Below are 15,321 nucleotides of genomic sequence, written 5' to 3'. Positions count from 1 at the left end.
CCCCGTGTCTGCGTGCGTCTCACATCCACAACCCAAAAATGTGCAGGGTAGGTGGATTGGCCACGCTAAATTGCACATTAATTGGAAAAAAATAATTGGTCACTCGAAATTTATTTCAAAAAAAGATTGTCTCTTTCCTAATGTTCACAATTAAAGGGGTGGGTTCCCCAGGAGATGGCTGACATTTCAAGGCAATTAAATTAATAATAGACAGCGATATGGCTAGTGTTGTTATATGGTACAGATTAGATATATTATTTACCGTTCTGTAATAAAGTAAATTATCATAGATTATCATACAATTTACAGTGCAGAAGGAGGCCATTCGGCCCATCGAGTCTGCACCGGCTCTTGGAAAGAGCACCCTACCCAAAGTCAACACCTCCACCCTATCCCCATAACCCAGAAACCCCACCCAACACTAAGGGCAATTTTGGACACTAAGGGCAATTTATCATGGCCAATCCACCTAACCTGCACATCTTTGGAAATAATGTATTATTATTTCTCGCCTTGTAATATAAGACTGTAGCTACATTATAGATTTCCAGTCATCTCTTCCCTCAGAGGGTTGTTAGTCTTTGGATTTCTCTTCCACAGGGACCAGTTGTATCTGGGGGTCATTGAATATATTGAAGCACAAGTTGGACAAATATTTTATTGACAATGGAGTTAAGGGTTATGGGGAACAGGTAGGAAAATAGAGAGAAAGCTGAGATGAGGAGGGATCTCTTCATTCGAGGATGTGGTGAAGCTTTGGAATTCTCTACCCCAGAGGAATGTGGAGCCTCAGTCATCAGGTATGTCTAAGACAAATATTGATACGTTTCTAGATATTGAAGATATCGAGGGATATGGGGATCGTGTGGGAAATGGTGTTGAGGTAGATCGGCCAAGGTTGAATGGTGGAGCAGACTCGGTGGGCCGAATGGCCTACTCTTGCTCCTATTATAATCTCTGTGTCCTGGTCAGGAAGCAGTGAGCTGAGCTTGGATCTGTCGATCAACATGAATCAGCACCTTCAGGAGAATTGGGAGGGTAAATATTAGATACAGCAGAGTGAGAATGGAGGGAGAGTGTGTGGGATGGAGATTTACAGACTTTGGAGAACAAGATGTTCGGAATGGACTTTCCAATTAAATACTAATTTGATGTCAATTATCCAATAGAAGCCACTGATACATAAAGTGGTTACAGGTGGCACTATTTGTCCATGGAGATTTGTGTGTGACGTGGATCAAAGAAACAAAGGTGTTTGTGGAGAAGCAGAGCTGTTGCCTCCTTTATTCTACAGGAACAGGCAGCACGGTAGCACAAGTGGATAGCGTTGTGGCTTCACAGTGCCAGGGTCTCAGGTTCGCTTCCCCACTGGGTCACTGCCTGTGTGGAGCCTGCATGTTCTCCCCGTGTCTGCGTGGGTTTCCTCCAGGTGCTCCGGTTTCCTCCCACGGTCCAAAGATGTGCAGGTTTGGTGGATTGGCAATGATAAATTGCCCTTAGTGTCCAAAAAGGTTAGGTGGGGTTCCAGGGAGAGGGTGAAGGTGTGGGCTTGGGTAGGGTGCTCTTTCCCAGGGCCAGTGCAGACTCGATGGGCCGAATGGCCTTCTGCACTGTAAATTCTATGATCTAATTGCCCTTGAGGGCTAGTAAGAGTCAACCACATTGCTGTGGGTCTGGAGTCACGTGTAGGCCAGACTGGGTAAGGACGGCAGATTTCCCTCCCTGAAAGACATTAGTGCACCAGATGGTTTCGTAGACTTTTAATTCCAGATATTTTATTCCATCACCTGAGATGGTGGGATTAAAATCCGAGTCCCCAGATCATTATCCTGGTTCTCTGGGTTATGAGTCCAGCGACGATACCACTGCATCACCGCCTCCCCACTGTGTAACTGGTTAAAGCTCTTTCCACAGTCAGTTCACTGGAACACTCTCACTCGGGTGTGTGTTGTGTGGGTCTCGGTGCTTTTCCAGTTACACTGATGTTTGAAATCTTTTCTCACAGACAGAGCAGACAAACATTTCTCCTTCCACATTCGAAGGATGATATTCAGGTCCTGATGAATCAACTGATTTCTGTCCGATCTTGATGCAATATTTAGTCTGAATTTCCCGAATACAAATCTTCTATTGTCCTGTAAAGGGAGATTACAAAATCATCACTGTCAGGATAGGATAGATATTCACAACGCATAGTGCTCGTTTCTATGGAATATTCCTTCCTCTCCCATCCCCAAAACTTGTATATCTGCATCTCACACTCTCCCTCCATTCTCTCTGCTTTGCCTAATACATACCTTCCCAATTCTTCTGAATGACAATTCATGCTGATGAACATATCCATGTTCACTAATTCCTGTGCAGGGCAAAGAGACCTGAAAAGGATCAGATAGGCTGCGAGCCATGTACACGTATATATTACTGGATTAAAAATGTGAGTAATATACACTGCATCACTCGGTGAGGTGATGGCATATTGGTAATGTCACATGACTAGTAATCCAAACCCCGAGTAAATCTCTGGGAACTGGGGTTTGAATCAAAGAACAAAGAAATGTACAGCACAGGAACAGGCCCTTCGGCCCTCCAAGCCTGCGCCGAACATGCTGCCCGACTAAACTACAATCTTCTACACTTCCTGGGTCCGTATCCCTGTATTCCCATCATATTCATCTATTTGTCAAGATGCCCCTTAAATGTCACTATCGTCCCTGCTTCCACCACCTCCTCCGGTAGCGAGTTCCAGGCACCCACTACCCTCTGTGTAAAAAACTTGCCTCGTACATCTACTCTAAACCTTGCCCCTCTCACCTTAAACCTATGCCCCCTAGTAATTGACCCCTCTACCTTGGGAAAAAGCCTCTGACTATCCACTCTGTCTATGCCCCTCATAATTTTGTAGATCTCTATCAGGTCACCCCTCAACCTCCGTTGTTCCAGTGAGAACAAACCGAGTTTATTCAACCGCTCCTCATAGCTAATGCCCTCCATACCAGGCAACATTCTGGTAAATCTCTTCTGCACCCTCTCTAAAGCCTCCACATCCTTCTGGTAGTGTGGCGACCAGAATTGAACACTATACTCCAAGTGTGGCCTAACTAAGGTTCTATACAGCTGCAACATGACTTGCCAATTCTTATACTCAAAGCCCCGGCCAATAAAGGCAAGCATGCCGTATGCCTTCTTGGCTACCTTCTTCACCTGTGTTGCCCCTTTCAGTGACCTGTGGACCTGTACTCCTAGATCTCTCTGACTTTCAATACTCTTGAGGGTTCTACCATTCACTGTGTATTCCCTACCTGCATTAGACCTTCCAAAATGCATTACCTCACATTTGTCCGGATTAAACTCCATCTGCCATCTCTCCGCCCAAGTCTCCAAACAATCTAAATCCTGCTGTATCCTCTGACAGTCCTCATCGCTATCCGCAATTCCACCAACCTTTGTGTCGTCAGCAAACTTACTAATCAGACCAGTTACATTTTCCTCCAAATCATTTATATATACTACAAACAGCAAAGGTCCCAGCACTGATCCCTGCGGAACACCACTGGTCACAGCCCTCCAATTAGAAAAGCATCCTTCCATTGCTACTCTCTGCCTTCTATGACCTAGCCAGTTCTGTATCCACCTTGCCAGCTCACCCCTGATCCCGTGTGACTTCACCTTTTGTTCTAGTCTACCATGAGGGACCTTGTCAAAGGCCTTACTGAAGTCCATACAGACAACATCCACTGCCCTACCTGCATCAATCATCTTTGTGACCTCCTCGAAAAACTCTATCAAGTTAGTGAGACACGACCTCCCCTTCACAAAACCATGCTGCCTCTCACTAATACGTCCATTTGCTTCCAAATGGGAGTAGATCCTGTCTCGAAGAATTCTCTCCAGTAATTTCCCTTCCACTGAAGTAAGGCTCACCAGCCTGTAGTTCCCTGGATTATCCTTGCTACGCTTCTTAAACAGAGGAACAACATTGGCTACTCTCCAGTCCTCCGGGACATCACCTGAAGACAGTGAGAATTAGTGAGGAATCCCACGATGGCAGATGGTGACATTTGAATTAAATAAAAATCTGGAATTAGAAGTCTAATGGTCACTTCCGGTTGCGGTGATGCCTAGCTAGCCGCACGCTTCGGCGGCTCCAGCTCCGACGGACCTTCGGGCTCTTTTAAGAGCCTCAACGGGGAATTTTTCGACGACGCAACCCGGTGTGGGGCGTGTGAGAAGGGAGTCCCCCCCAAACGAAGGAGGAAAAAACCGGCGGCGGCGGCTGCAGCGCGAGGAACCGTCGACCAAAGGGTCAGAAAGAGAAGTACAAGATGGCGGCGGAGAAAGCGCAGGCGACATGGGGGCCTGAGCATGAAATTGTGAGACGGTGCGTGGAGCTGCTGAAGAGGGAGGTGCTGACCCCGTTGCTACAGGCAATTGAGGGGCTCAAGGAGACATTAAAGACCCAGGAGACAGAGCTCCGTGTGGTGGAGCAGAAGGTGACAGATATTGAGGACGAGATCCTGGGCCTGGCGGTTAAGACACAGGCGCACGAGGCACTTCATAAAAAGTGTACTGAAAGGATCGAAGCCCTAGAAAATGGAGCGCGAAGGAAGAACCTTCGGATACTGGGTCTCCCTGAGGGTGTGGAAGGAGTGGACTGTGGAGCGTACGCAAGTACGATGCTGAGCTCACTGATGGGTGCTGAGGCCCCTACGGGCCCCTTGGAGGTGGAGTGGGCAAATCGGATTCCGGCGAGAAGACCAAAAGCGGGAGAACCACCCAGGGCGATAATCGTGCGATTTTACCGCCTTAAGGATAGAGAAGAGGTCCTGAGATGGGCTAAAAAGGTGCGGAGTAGCAGATGGGAGAATGCAGTGGTACGGGTATACCAGGATTGGAGTGCGGAGGTGGCGAGAAGGAGGGCGAGCTTCAACCGAGCCAAAGAGGTGTTGCATAAAAGGAAGGTGAAGTTCGGGATGCTGCAGCCGGCAAGACTATGGGTCACGTATCAGGAGAGACACCATTATTTCGAGACGGCGGAGGAAGCATGGACCTTCATCAAACAAGAGAAATTGGATCGGAACTGAGGGACTGATGCTGCAGGAAATGTTATTGTTAATGTTACGGTGGAAGTTAATTGAGAAGTAAACAGGGAAGGGGGAGACATTGGGGAAATGTGGGCGCCGGTGAGGGGGGAAAGACGGGACATAGTTGGAGAATGGGGAAGGGGAGGGGGAGGGGAAAGGGAGCTGCGCCATAAGAGGCGGGTCAGGTAAAGGGATGTTCCCGCACCAGAAAGAATAAGGCGGGAAGACAGGCGCAAGGCGGATGGGAGTTCCCCACATGGGGAGGTCGAGGAGTGAGCAGGAGTAGCCGGGGTCAGTTGAAGTCAGCTGACTTACGGAAGTAATATGGGGGGAGCAATCAAGCTAGAAAGAGATCTAGCGGGGAGGGGAGGAGGGAGGGAGAAGGGGGGGGGGGACAACTGGGTTGCTGCTGCGGAAATCCAAAAGGAAATGGCTAAAGAGTGGGTGGGCGGGGATGGTGTGCGACGCTGGGGGAGCGAGCGGGAGCGCGGAGGCGGGATATGGGACTGGCCTAGAGAAGGTAATGGCTAGTCGACACGGGAGGGGGGCAGGTAGCCCCCTAGTGAGGCTGATCACGTGGAACGTGAGAGGCCTGAACGGACCGATAAAAAGGGCCCGAGTGCTCGCGCATTTGAAAGGACTAAGGGCAGACGTGGTTATGCTCCAAGAGACGCACCTAAAGGTGGCGGACCAAGTTAGGCTAAGGAAAGGATGGGTGGGACAGGTGTTCCACTCAGGACTGGACGCAAAGAATAGAGGGGTGGCCATTTTGGTGGGGAAACAGGTCGCATTTGAAGCAAAGAACATCGTAGCAGATAGCGGAGGTAGATATGTAATGGTGAGTGGCAGGCTGGAGGGAATGGAGGTCGTGTTGGTTAACGTGTATGCCCCAAACTGGGACGATGCGGGATTTATGAGACGGATGCTGGGGCGTATACCGGACCTGGAGGTAGGAAACTTGATTTTAGGAGGGGACTTTAATACGGTGCTGGACCCGGGGCTAGATAGATCCAGCTCAAGGACCGGAAGAAGGCCGGCAGCGGCCAAGGTACTTAAGGGGTTTATGGACCAAATGGGGGGAGTGGATCCATGGCGATTTCTTAGACCTAGGGCTAGGGAGTATTCCTTCTTCTCCCATGTCCATAAAGTGTACTCCCGGATAGATTTTTTTGTTTTGGGAAGGTCGTTGATCTCTAGGGTGGAAGAAGCTGAGTACTCAGCCATAGCGGTTTCGGATCATGCCCCACATTGGGTGGACCTGGAATTAGTGGAGGAAAGGGAGCAGAGAACACTCTGGCGATTAGATGTGGGACTGATGGCGGATGAGGGAGTGTGTGCAAGAGTGCGGGGGTGTATTGAGAGATACCTGGAGGTCAATGACGACGGCGAGGTCCCTGTGGGAGTGGTATGGGAAGCACTAAAAGCGGTGGTCAGAGGAGAGCTGATCTCCATTGGGGCCCACAAAAGGAAAACAGAGGCCAAGGAAAGGGAAAGATTACTGGGGGAGATTTTAAGGGTGGATAGGGAATTTGCAGAGACCCCGGAGGAGGAATTGTACAGGGAGAGGAGACGACTCCAGACGGAATTTGACCTTCTGACCACCAGAAAGGCGGAGGTACTGTGGAGGAAGGCACAGGGGAGGAGGTATGAATATGGGGAAAAGGCGAGTCGCCTGTTGGCTCATCAATTGCGAAAGAGGGCAGCAGCGAGGGAAATAGGAGGAATTAGAGACGAAAGGGGAGACACGGTGCGAAGGGCAGGAAAGATAAATGAGGTGTTCAAGACCTTCTATGAGGAACTGTATAGGTCTCAACCCCCAGAGGGAGAGGAGGGGATGCGGCAGTTCCTGGACCAATTGAGGTTCCCGAAAGTGGAGGAGCGGGGGGTGGTAGGCCTGGGGGCACCGATTGGGGTGGACGAGGTTATTAAGGGACTGGGAAGCATGCAAGCAGGGAAGGCCCCAGGACCAGACGGGTTCCCGGTGGAGTATTACAGAAAATATGTGGACTTGTTGGCCCCGTTGATGGTGAGGACGTTCAATGAGGCCAGGAAAGGGGGGACTCTACCCCCGACGATGTCGGAGGCGACGATATCGTTAATTTTGAAGAGGGATAAAGATCCGTTGCAGTGCGGGTCCTATAGACCCATTTCATTGTTGAACGTGGACGCCAAATTGTTGGCAAAGGTACTGGCATCGAGGATAGAGGACTGTGTCCCGGGGGTGGTGCACGAAGATCAGACAGGGTTCGTAAAAGGGAGACAACTGAATGTTAACGTGCGACGACTATTAGGGGTGATAATGATGCCCCCAGTGGAGGGGGAGGCAGAGATAGTGGCGGCAATGGACGCAGAGAAGGCATTTGATAGGGTGGAGTGGGAGTATTTATGGGAAGTGTTAAGGAGGTTTGGGTTTGGGAACGGGTTTATTAGCTGGGTTAGACTTCTTTATGGGGCTCCAACGGCAAGCGTAGTTACAGGTCGACATAGATCGGAGTATTTCCGACTATATAGGGGAACAAGACAGGGATGCCCGCTGTCTCCATTGTTGTTCGCGTTGGCAATTGAACCTCTGGCCATGGCGTTGAGAGACTCCAGGAAATGGAGAGGGGTGATTAGAGGGGGAGAAGAACACCGAGTCTCGTTATATGCGGATGACCTATTGTTATACGTGTCGGACCCAGCGGGGGGAATGATAGAGGTTATGCGAATTTTGAGGGGGTTCGGGGATTTCTCGGGGTATAGGCTAAACATGGGAAAGAGTGAATTATTTGTGATACATCCAGGGGACCAGAGTAGAGAGATAGAAGGCTTGCCTCTAAGGAAAGTGGAAAGAAACTTCCGATACCTGGGGATTCAGATCGCTAGGAGCTGGGGAACCTTGCACAGACTTAATCTGACACGGTTGGTAGAACAAATGGAGGAGGACTTCAAGAGCTGGGACATGCAGCCTCTATCGCTGGCGGGCAGGGTGCAAGCAATTAAGATGATGGTCCTCCCGAGGTTCTTATTTGTATTTCAATGTCTCCCTATACTAATCACTAAGACCTTTTTTAATAAAATAGACAGGAGCATCACGAGCTTCGTGTGGGCAGGGAAAGTTCCGAGAGTAAGGAGGGGGTTCCTTCAGCGTAGTAGGGACAGAGGAGGATTGGCACTACCGAACTTGGGCGATTACTATTGGGCCGCCAATGTGGCAATGATACGTAAATGGATGATGGAGGGTGAGGGAGCGGCGTGGGAAAGACTGGAGAGAAAGTCCTGTAAAGGGACGAGTTTAGAGGCGCTGGTGACGGCGCCGCTACCGATCTCACCTAAAAAGTTTACCACGAACCCGGTGGTGGCGGCAACATTGAATATCTGGGGACAGTGGAGGCGACAGAGAGGGGTGCGGGGAGCCCTGGTGGGGTCCCCAATCAGGAACAACCATAGGTTCGCCCCAGGAAGAATGGATGGAGGATTTCAGAGCTGGTTCCAGTTGGGAATTAGGAGGGTGGGAGATTTATTTATAGATGGGACTTTTGCGAGCTTGGGAGCATTGGAGGAAAAGTATAAGTTGCCCCGGGGAAATTTCTTGAGATATATGCAGGTGAGGGCATTTACTAGACAACAGGTGAGGGAATTTCCATTGCTCCCGACACAGGGGATACAGGACAGGGTGCTTTCAGGGGTGTGGGTCGGAGAGGGCAAGGTGTCAGAGATTTACCGAGAGATGAGGGAAGAGGGGGAGGAGTCGGTGGGCGAACTAAAAGGAAAGTGGGAAGAAGAACTAGGGGAGGAGATAGAGGAGGGTATGTGGGCTGATGCCCTAAGCAGGGTAAATTCCTCTTCCTCATGCGCCAGGCTTAGCCTGATTCAATTTAAGGTGCTACATAGAGCACACATAACGGGAGCAAGATTGAGCAGGTTCTTTGGAGTGGAGGACAAATGTGGGAGGTGTGGCGGGAGCCCGGCAAACCACGCACATATGTTTTGGGCATGCCCGGCACTAGAAGGGTATTGGAAGGGAGTGACGGGAGTGATTTCGCGGGTGGTGAAGGCCCGGGTCAAACCAGGCTGGGGGTTAGCTCTATTTGGAGTTGCGGAAGAGCCGGGAGTGCAGGAGGCGAAAGAGGCCGACGTTGTGGCCTTTGCGTCCCTAGTAGCCCGGCGCAGGATCCTACTCATGTGGAAGGAGGCGAAACCCCCCGGACTGGAGGCCTGGGTAAATGATATGGCGGGGTTCATTAAACTGGAGCAGATAAAGTTTGCCCTGAGAGGATCGGCTCAAGGGTTCACCAGGCGGTGGCAGCCATTTCTCGACTACCTAGGGGAACGTTAGAGGGAAGACAGATGACCAGCAGCAGCAACCCAGGGGGAGGGGGGGGGGTTTAGTTTAGGTCAAAGATAAAGGGGTTTTGTTACTTGTGTATTGTTTAAAATTTCTGTATTGTTATTGTTGCGTTTGCTTTGTAAGAGGGGAAAAATTGTTGTTTGGGAAAAAATTTTCAATAAAACATTTATAAAAAAAAAAAAAAAAAAAAAAAGAAGTCTAATGGTGACCATGAAAACGTTGTCAATTGTTGTAAAAATCCATCTGGGTCACTAATGTCCTTTAGAGAAGGAAATCTGCCCTCTTACCTTATCTGGCCTACATGTGACTTACATAGAAAATAGAAGCAGGAGTAGGCCATTCGAGCCTGCTCCGCCATTCATTATGATCATGGCTGATCATCAAGTTCAATACCCTGATCCAACCTTTGGACTGTGGAAGGAAACCAGAGCACCCGGCGGAAACCCATGCAGACACGGGGAGAAGGTGCAAACTCCACGCCCACAGCCACCCAAGGTTGAAATTGAACCTGAGTCCCTGGCACTGTGAGACAGCAGTGATAACCACTGTGCTACACTAACAGTCGACTCTGGTGGGATTTGATTCCACAACCTTTGACTTCCTTACTTCCCATTAAGTAGAAGTCCAACACATTATCCTTTGCACCACAGAGCCGTACATATCCTTTAATCCCTTTAGCCCCAAGAGCTTTAATCTAACTCCTTCTTCAAATTGCACAATGTTTTGTCCTCAACAACTTTCTATGGTAATGAATTCCACAGGCTCATAACTGTCACCTCAATCTTAAAAGTTTTACCCCTTATCCTCAAGCTATGACCCCCTAGTTCTGGACTCTCCCACCATTGGGAACATTCTTTATGAGTCTACTCTGTCCAGTCCTGTTAGAATTTTATACGTTTCTATGAGCTCCTCTCATTTAAAAAAAAATAGAGAAGCAGAATTAGGCCATTCAGCCCATCGAGTTTGCTCTGCCATTCGATAATGGCTGATATGTTTCTCATCCCCATTCTCCTGCCTTCTCCTATAACACCTGAGCCCCTTATTAATCAAGAACCTCTATATCTCTGTCTTAAAAAGACTCTGACTGGCATGGCCTGGTGGCACGTGGCCATCAATTAATTTCCTTTTTTACCGAGAGAAATCAAGGACAGTGTGTTTGAGACAAAGCTGATTTATTTCACAAACAACAAGATATTAAACTCTAGTCCAGCTCAGTGACAGAGATTCAAAATAAACCCCAATTGTCAGAATGAAGATGGTTCAGTTCTGGGTGTGATTAACAGTGACAGTAACAGCAGAATCAACACTTTTAAGATGAACAGAGCGTACATATAAATTCCTTCCGTTTGTTTGACAGTTCAGGAATCGTCAGTGGCTTCTTATTATATGGAAAAATTAGCTCAACTATCTTATGAACTAAAATTTAGTCTGGCCTGGTGTCACCAAGCTGAAATCCAGTCTTTCTCTGACACATTATTCTTAATGACATAGCTGACAGGTTAAGAGTGAAAAATAACTGTTTAGCAGTACGGGGAAGAGGTAAGTTTGTAGATGTTCTACAGTGTTACAGACTTGCTTGTTGGATCTTATTCTGTCCCATCTTACATTCAGCTAACAGTAAAATGACTAAAATACTGCAACAAACAGGCATTTGGGTGCAACGGTGAGTTTGCTGCTCAGATTAGTTAAAGTCTCCATATTGTAAAATGGATCTAGAAGGACTGGAGAAGATGCAGGAAAAGATATTTGAATTATGCCTGAACTGGCAGGTTACACCCAGCAAGAAAGATTGGACAGGATGTAAACCTTTTCTCTGGAAAAGGGAATGAAGGATGACCTGATCCTGTAAGATTATGAAAAGGTTTGATATGATAGACAAGTGGAGGATGTTTCCACTGGATTAGAATAAATATGAGTTAGTCATTAATTAATCTAATGTGCAGTTCAGGAGCAGTTCAGAGGGAGATCACTCACACACTTCATGTATCCAAAAGGATTTCTGCAGTTTTCCCACTGGTTAACACTCCAACTTTAAAAGCCCCAAACCATTTGATCCAATTTCTGCACATTGTTAATGGCGAGGGGCAGTTTAACTGTTCTGTCCAGGAGGACAAAATTCACTGTTCACCTGAACCTGCTCAGACCCCAACACGTTAACATCTCACTGTCCGTGTTTGGTCTGTTGTCAATCACACCCAGGACAGAACTATGGTGGAGGGCCTGTACTATTTAGGTGCCCTATTAATTTATTTAATACATGTGTTACCTTGGCACAATGGTACCAATCGGAACAGGTTCGCAAAGCATAATTACTATCAGGAATATCGATTTCAATGGCGGGATTATTACCCGTCATGCATTGCGGCGGAGAATGTGCTCTATCCACAAGAAGCTATGACTGGAGCATGCGCTGTTCAGGTTGTCGCTGACGGTGCGAGGAGCGGAGAAGAAGCAATCGAGCGCCTTTCAGGAATGGAGCAGGTGGGCGCCCGGGGAGCGATAGAAGCTGCAGAGTGAGCCGGGAGGCTTCATAAATACCCCGTGGAGGCTTCAACTCCCGAGTAAAATGTTAACGGTCCCGACTTAAACAGCACCGAACAGAGTGAGAGCTGAGCGGTGACAGGCCCGGGTTACCGGCCGCCATCTTTACAGAAGACAAGGTGCCGCAGGGCGCATGCGCTGCCAGACTGGACCGGATGCCAACTCTCCCGGATTGACTGGAGTCTCCAAGATTTTATTTTATTCGGAGTCACTGGCTGGGCCAACATTTATTGCCCATCCCTAATTTCCCTTGAACTGAGTGACTTGCTCGGCCATCTCGGAGGGCATTTAAAGAGTCAACCACATTGCTGTGGGTTGGAATCGTGTCGGCCAGGCCAGGTAAGGATGGCAGATTTACTTTTCTGTTCATTCACGGGATGTGGGTGTCGCTGGCTGGGCCAGCATTCACTGCCCATCCCTAATTGCCCTTGAACTGAGTGCATCTCAGAGAGCATTTTAAGGGTCAACCAGTGAACTGTGAATCTGGAATCACATGTAGGCCAGACCAGGTAAGGATAGAAGATTTCCTTCACTGAAGGACATGAGTGAACCAGATGGGTCTTTGCAACAATCGACAATGGTTTCATGGTCATCAGTAAACTTTCAATGAATTCAAATTTTACCTTCTGCCTTGGTGAGATTGAGGCCTGGGTGTATGGAAAGTGATTTGGACAGTAAAAGCGATTTTTACGACGCTGAAAAAAAATAGTTGGCCCCTCGAGCCTGCTCCTTGCAGATAAACTAGGAGTCGGCCCATCGAGCCTGCTCCTTGCAGATAAACTAGGAGTCGCCCCCTTGAGCCTGCTCCTTGCATATAAACTAGGAGTCGGCCCATCGAGCCTGCTCCTTGCAGATAAACTAGGAGTCGCCCCCTTGAGCCTGCTCCTTGCATATAAACTAGGAGTCGGCCCATCGAGCCCCTCAGGCCTGCTCCACGATTCAATAAGATTGCGGCTCATCTAATTTTCAAAAAAAAAATTTTGATTACCTGTTTCTTTTATTTTCCATTTTCTTTTCCCAATTAAATGACAATTTATCAAGGCCAATTCACTTAACTTGTTCTTCTTTGGACTGTTGGAGGAAACCTGAGCACCGGGTGGAACCCCACGCAGACACGGTAGCATTGTGGATAGCACAATTGCTTCACAGCTCCAGGGTCCCAGGTTCGATTCCGGCTTGGGTCACTGTCTGTGCGGAGTCTGCACATCCTCCCCGTGTGTGCGTGGGTTTCCTTTGGATGCTCCGGTTTCCTCCCACAGTTCAAAGATGTGCAGGTTAGGTGGATTGGCCATGCTAAATTGCCCTTGGTGTCCAAAATTGCCCTTAGTGTTGAGTGTGGTTACTGGGTTATGGGGATAGTGTGGAGGTTTGACCTTGGGTACGGTGCTCTTTCTAACAGCAGGTGCAGACTCGATTGGCCAAATGGCCTCCTTCTGCACTGTAAATTCTATGATAATCTATGATTCTATGATAATCTATGACATGGGGAGAAAGTGCAAACTCCACATAGACAGTCACCAAGGCCGGAATTGAATCCGGGTCCCTGGCACTGTGAGGCAGCAGTGCTAGCCACTATGCCAGCGTGAGCATATTTTTAGTCTCAATATTACTGTTTATGAAACTCAAGATCGCATTTGCTTTGCCAACTACTCTCTTAATATGTCTTGTAGATATACAAAATCCCTCTTCACCCCTTTCTCCTACCAAAGAGGCCAGTTAGGTTTTTATGATAATTCAGCAGTTTTCATGGCCCCTTTCCCTTGTTCCGGCCCCACAAATGATCAGATTGATTCAGCTCAATTTCGCAACCTGTTTTTGTGGGTTCTCTCTCACTCCTTATTTTCTGTTTTCAATCAGTTTCACAGGGTGTTCGAAGGGGAGGCTTCAAAGTCCGGAAACCCAAACCAAGCATCACATCAGGATCTGACAGAGTCCTCAATTTATCATATCTTGAATATCGTGGGATTTTGAACATGGAAGGCAAAAGCATTGTTCACAGTGGGGAGAAACCGTACACGTGTTGTGTGAGTGGCAGAGGATTCACTCGATCATCAGGCCTCACAAGCCACAAATACAGTCACACTGAGGAGAAACCGTGGAAATGTGCGGACTGTGGGAAAGGATTCATTTCCCCATCTAAGCTGGAAACTCATCGACGCAGTCACACTGGAGAGAGACCATTCACCTGCTCAGAGTGTGGGAAGGGATTCACTCAGTCATCCTCACTGTCCACACACCAGCGAGTTCACTCCAGGGAGAGACCATTCACCTGCTCAGAGTGTGGGAAGGGATTTACTATTTCAGGCCACTTGCTGAGTCACCAGCGAGTTCACACTGATGAGAGACCGTTTCAATGTCCAGACTGCGGGAAGTGCTATAAAAGTTCTGGGGAACTGATGCGCCATCAACGTATTCACACTGACGAGAGACCATTCAGGTGCTCTCACTGCGGGACTGGGTTCAGGCGATCATCTGACCTCACTGTACATCAGCGAATTCACACAGGGGAGAGGCCATTCACCTGCGCCAAGTGTGGGAAGGGATTCACTCAGTCATCCGATCTGCAGAAGCACCAGCGAATTCACACTGGGGAGAGGGTGTTTACCTGCTCCATCTGTGGGAAGGGATTTACGACATCATCCATCTTGCTGGCACACCAGCGAGTTCACACAAACAGGAAAACTTTTAAATGTCCACTCTGTGGGAAATGCTACAAAACTTCTGAGAAACTGATACAGTGTGTTCACACTGACGAGAGACCATTCAGGTGCTATCACTGTGGGACTGGGTTCAGGCGAACATCTCAACTTACTGCACACCAGCGAGTTCATACTGATGAGAGACCTTTTAAATGTCCAGACTGTGGGAAGTGCTTTAAAAGTTCTGGGGAACTGACCCGTCACCAACGTGTTCACACTGAGGAGAGACCATTCCGGTGCTCTCACTGTGGGACTGGGTTTGTGCGATCATCTCAACTCACTGTACATCAGCGAATTCACACTGGGGAGAGACCATTCACCTGCTCCGAGTGTGGGAAGGGATTCACCACTTCATCCCACCTGCTGAGACACCAACGAGGCCACAAGTAACCACAGTTATTGGATTTTGCTGTTACTCACATCAGGACTGAACCATGTTCATTTGGGTCTCTTTCTGCTGATAACAAACTCCAGCCCATTTACAGGGGCTAATATTCTGGCTAAAAGTCAAATAAATTAGATTTGTGTTAAATATGCAGTGTGTTGAAACTTTTTAATATCTCTGACACAAGTTAGTTCCTTTTGAAGTACTCTCGCTCTCCCTGTCTCTTCCATCCTCACCTCCAACAAGGAGTTTGTGGAGCTTCTTTGTGACTGAGATTGAGTAAAT

At 48.3% G+C, this 15,321-nt stretch overlaps 1 protein-coding gene and 2 long non-coding RNA genes across 3 annotated transcripts in view; 1 reads left to right on the top strand and 2 right to left on the bottom strand.

Moving 5' to 3' along the window:
- The window catches only part of LOC140419167 (uncharacterized), a 415,920-nt gene that overhangs the window by 153,366 nt on the left and 247,233 nt on the right, over nucleotides 1–15,321 (bottom strand). The window lies entirely within an intron of this gene.
- Nucleotides 1,745–11,898, bottom strand: LOC140419157 (uncharacterized). The gene is made up of 2 exons (XR_011945566.1): nucleotides 11,761–11,898; nucleotides 1,745–2,135 (listed from the first exon to the last, which is right to left on the bottom strand). It is a non-coding gene; the product is annotated as an uncharacterized lncRNA (long non-coding RNA).
- Nucleotides 12,045–15,183, top strand: LOC140419155 (uncharacterized). Its single transcript, XM_072502921.1, has 2 exons — nucleotides 12,045–12,291; nucleotides 13,810–15,183. Exon 2 carries the CDS (start codon nucleotides 13,926–13,928, stop codon nucleotides 15,039–15,041), a length of 1,116 nt encoding a protein of 371 aa, XP_072359022.1. The 5' UTR covers nucleotides 12,045–12,291; nucleotides 13,810–13,925; the 3' UTR covers nucleotides 15,042–15,183.

The sequence above is a fragment of the Scyliorhinus torazame genome, chromosome 5 (genome assembly GCF_047496885.1).
Source record: "Scyliorhinus torazame isolate Kashiwa2021f chromosome 5, sScyTor2.1, whole genome shotgun sequence".
Lineage (NCBI taxonomy): Eukaryota > Metazoa > Chordata > Chondrichthyes > Carcharhiniformes > Scyliorhinidae > Scyliorhinus > Scyliorhinus torazame.
The sequence above is the reverse complement of the archived record's forward strand: the minus strand, read 5'-3'. Positions and strand labels throughout refer to the sequence as shown.

Excerpts from the sequence above, each read along its gene's own strand:
- LOC140419155 (XM_072502921.1), top strand. The coding sequence starts at position 13,926 with ATGGAAGGCAAAAGCATTGTTCACAGTGGGGAGAAACCGTACACGTGT.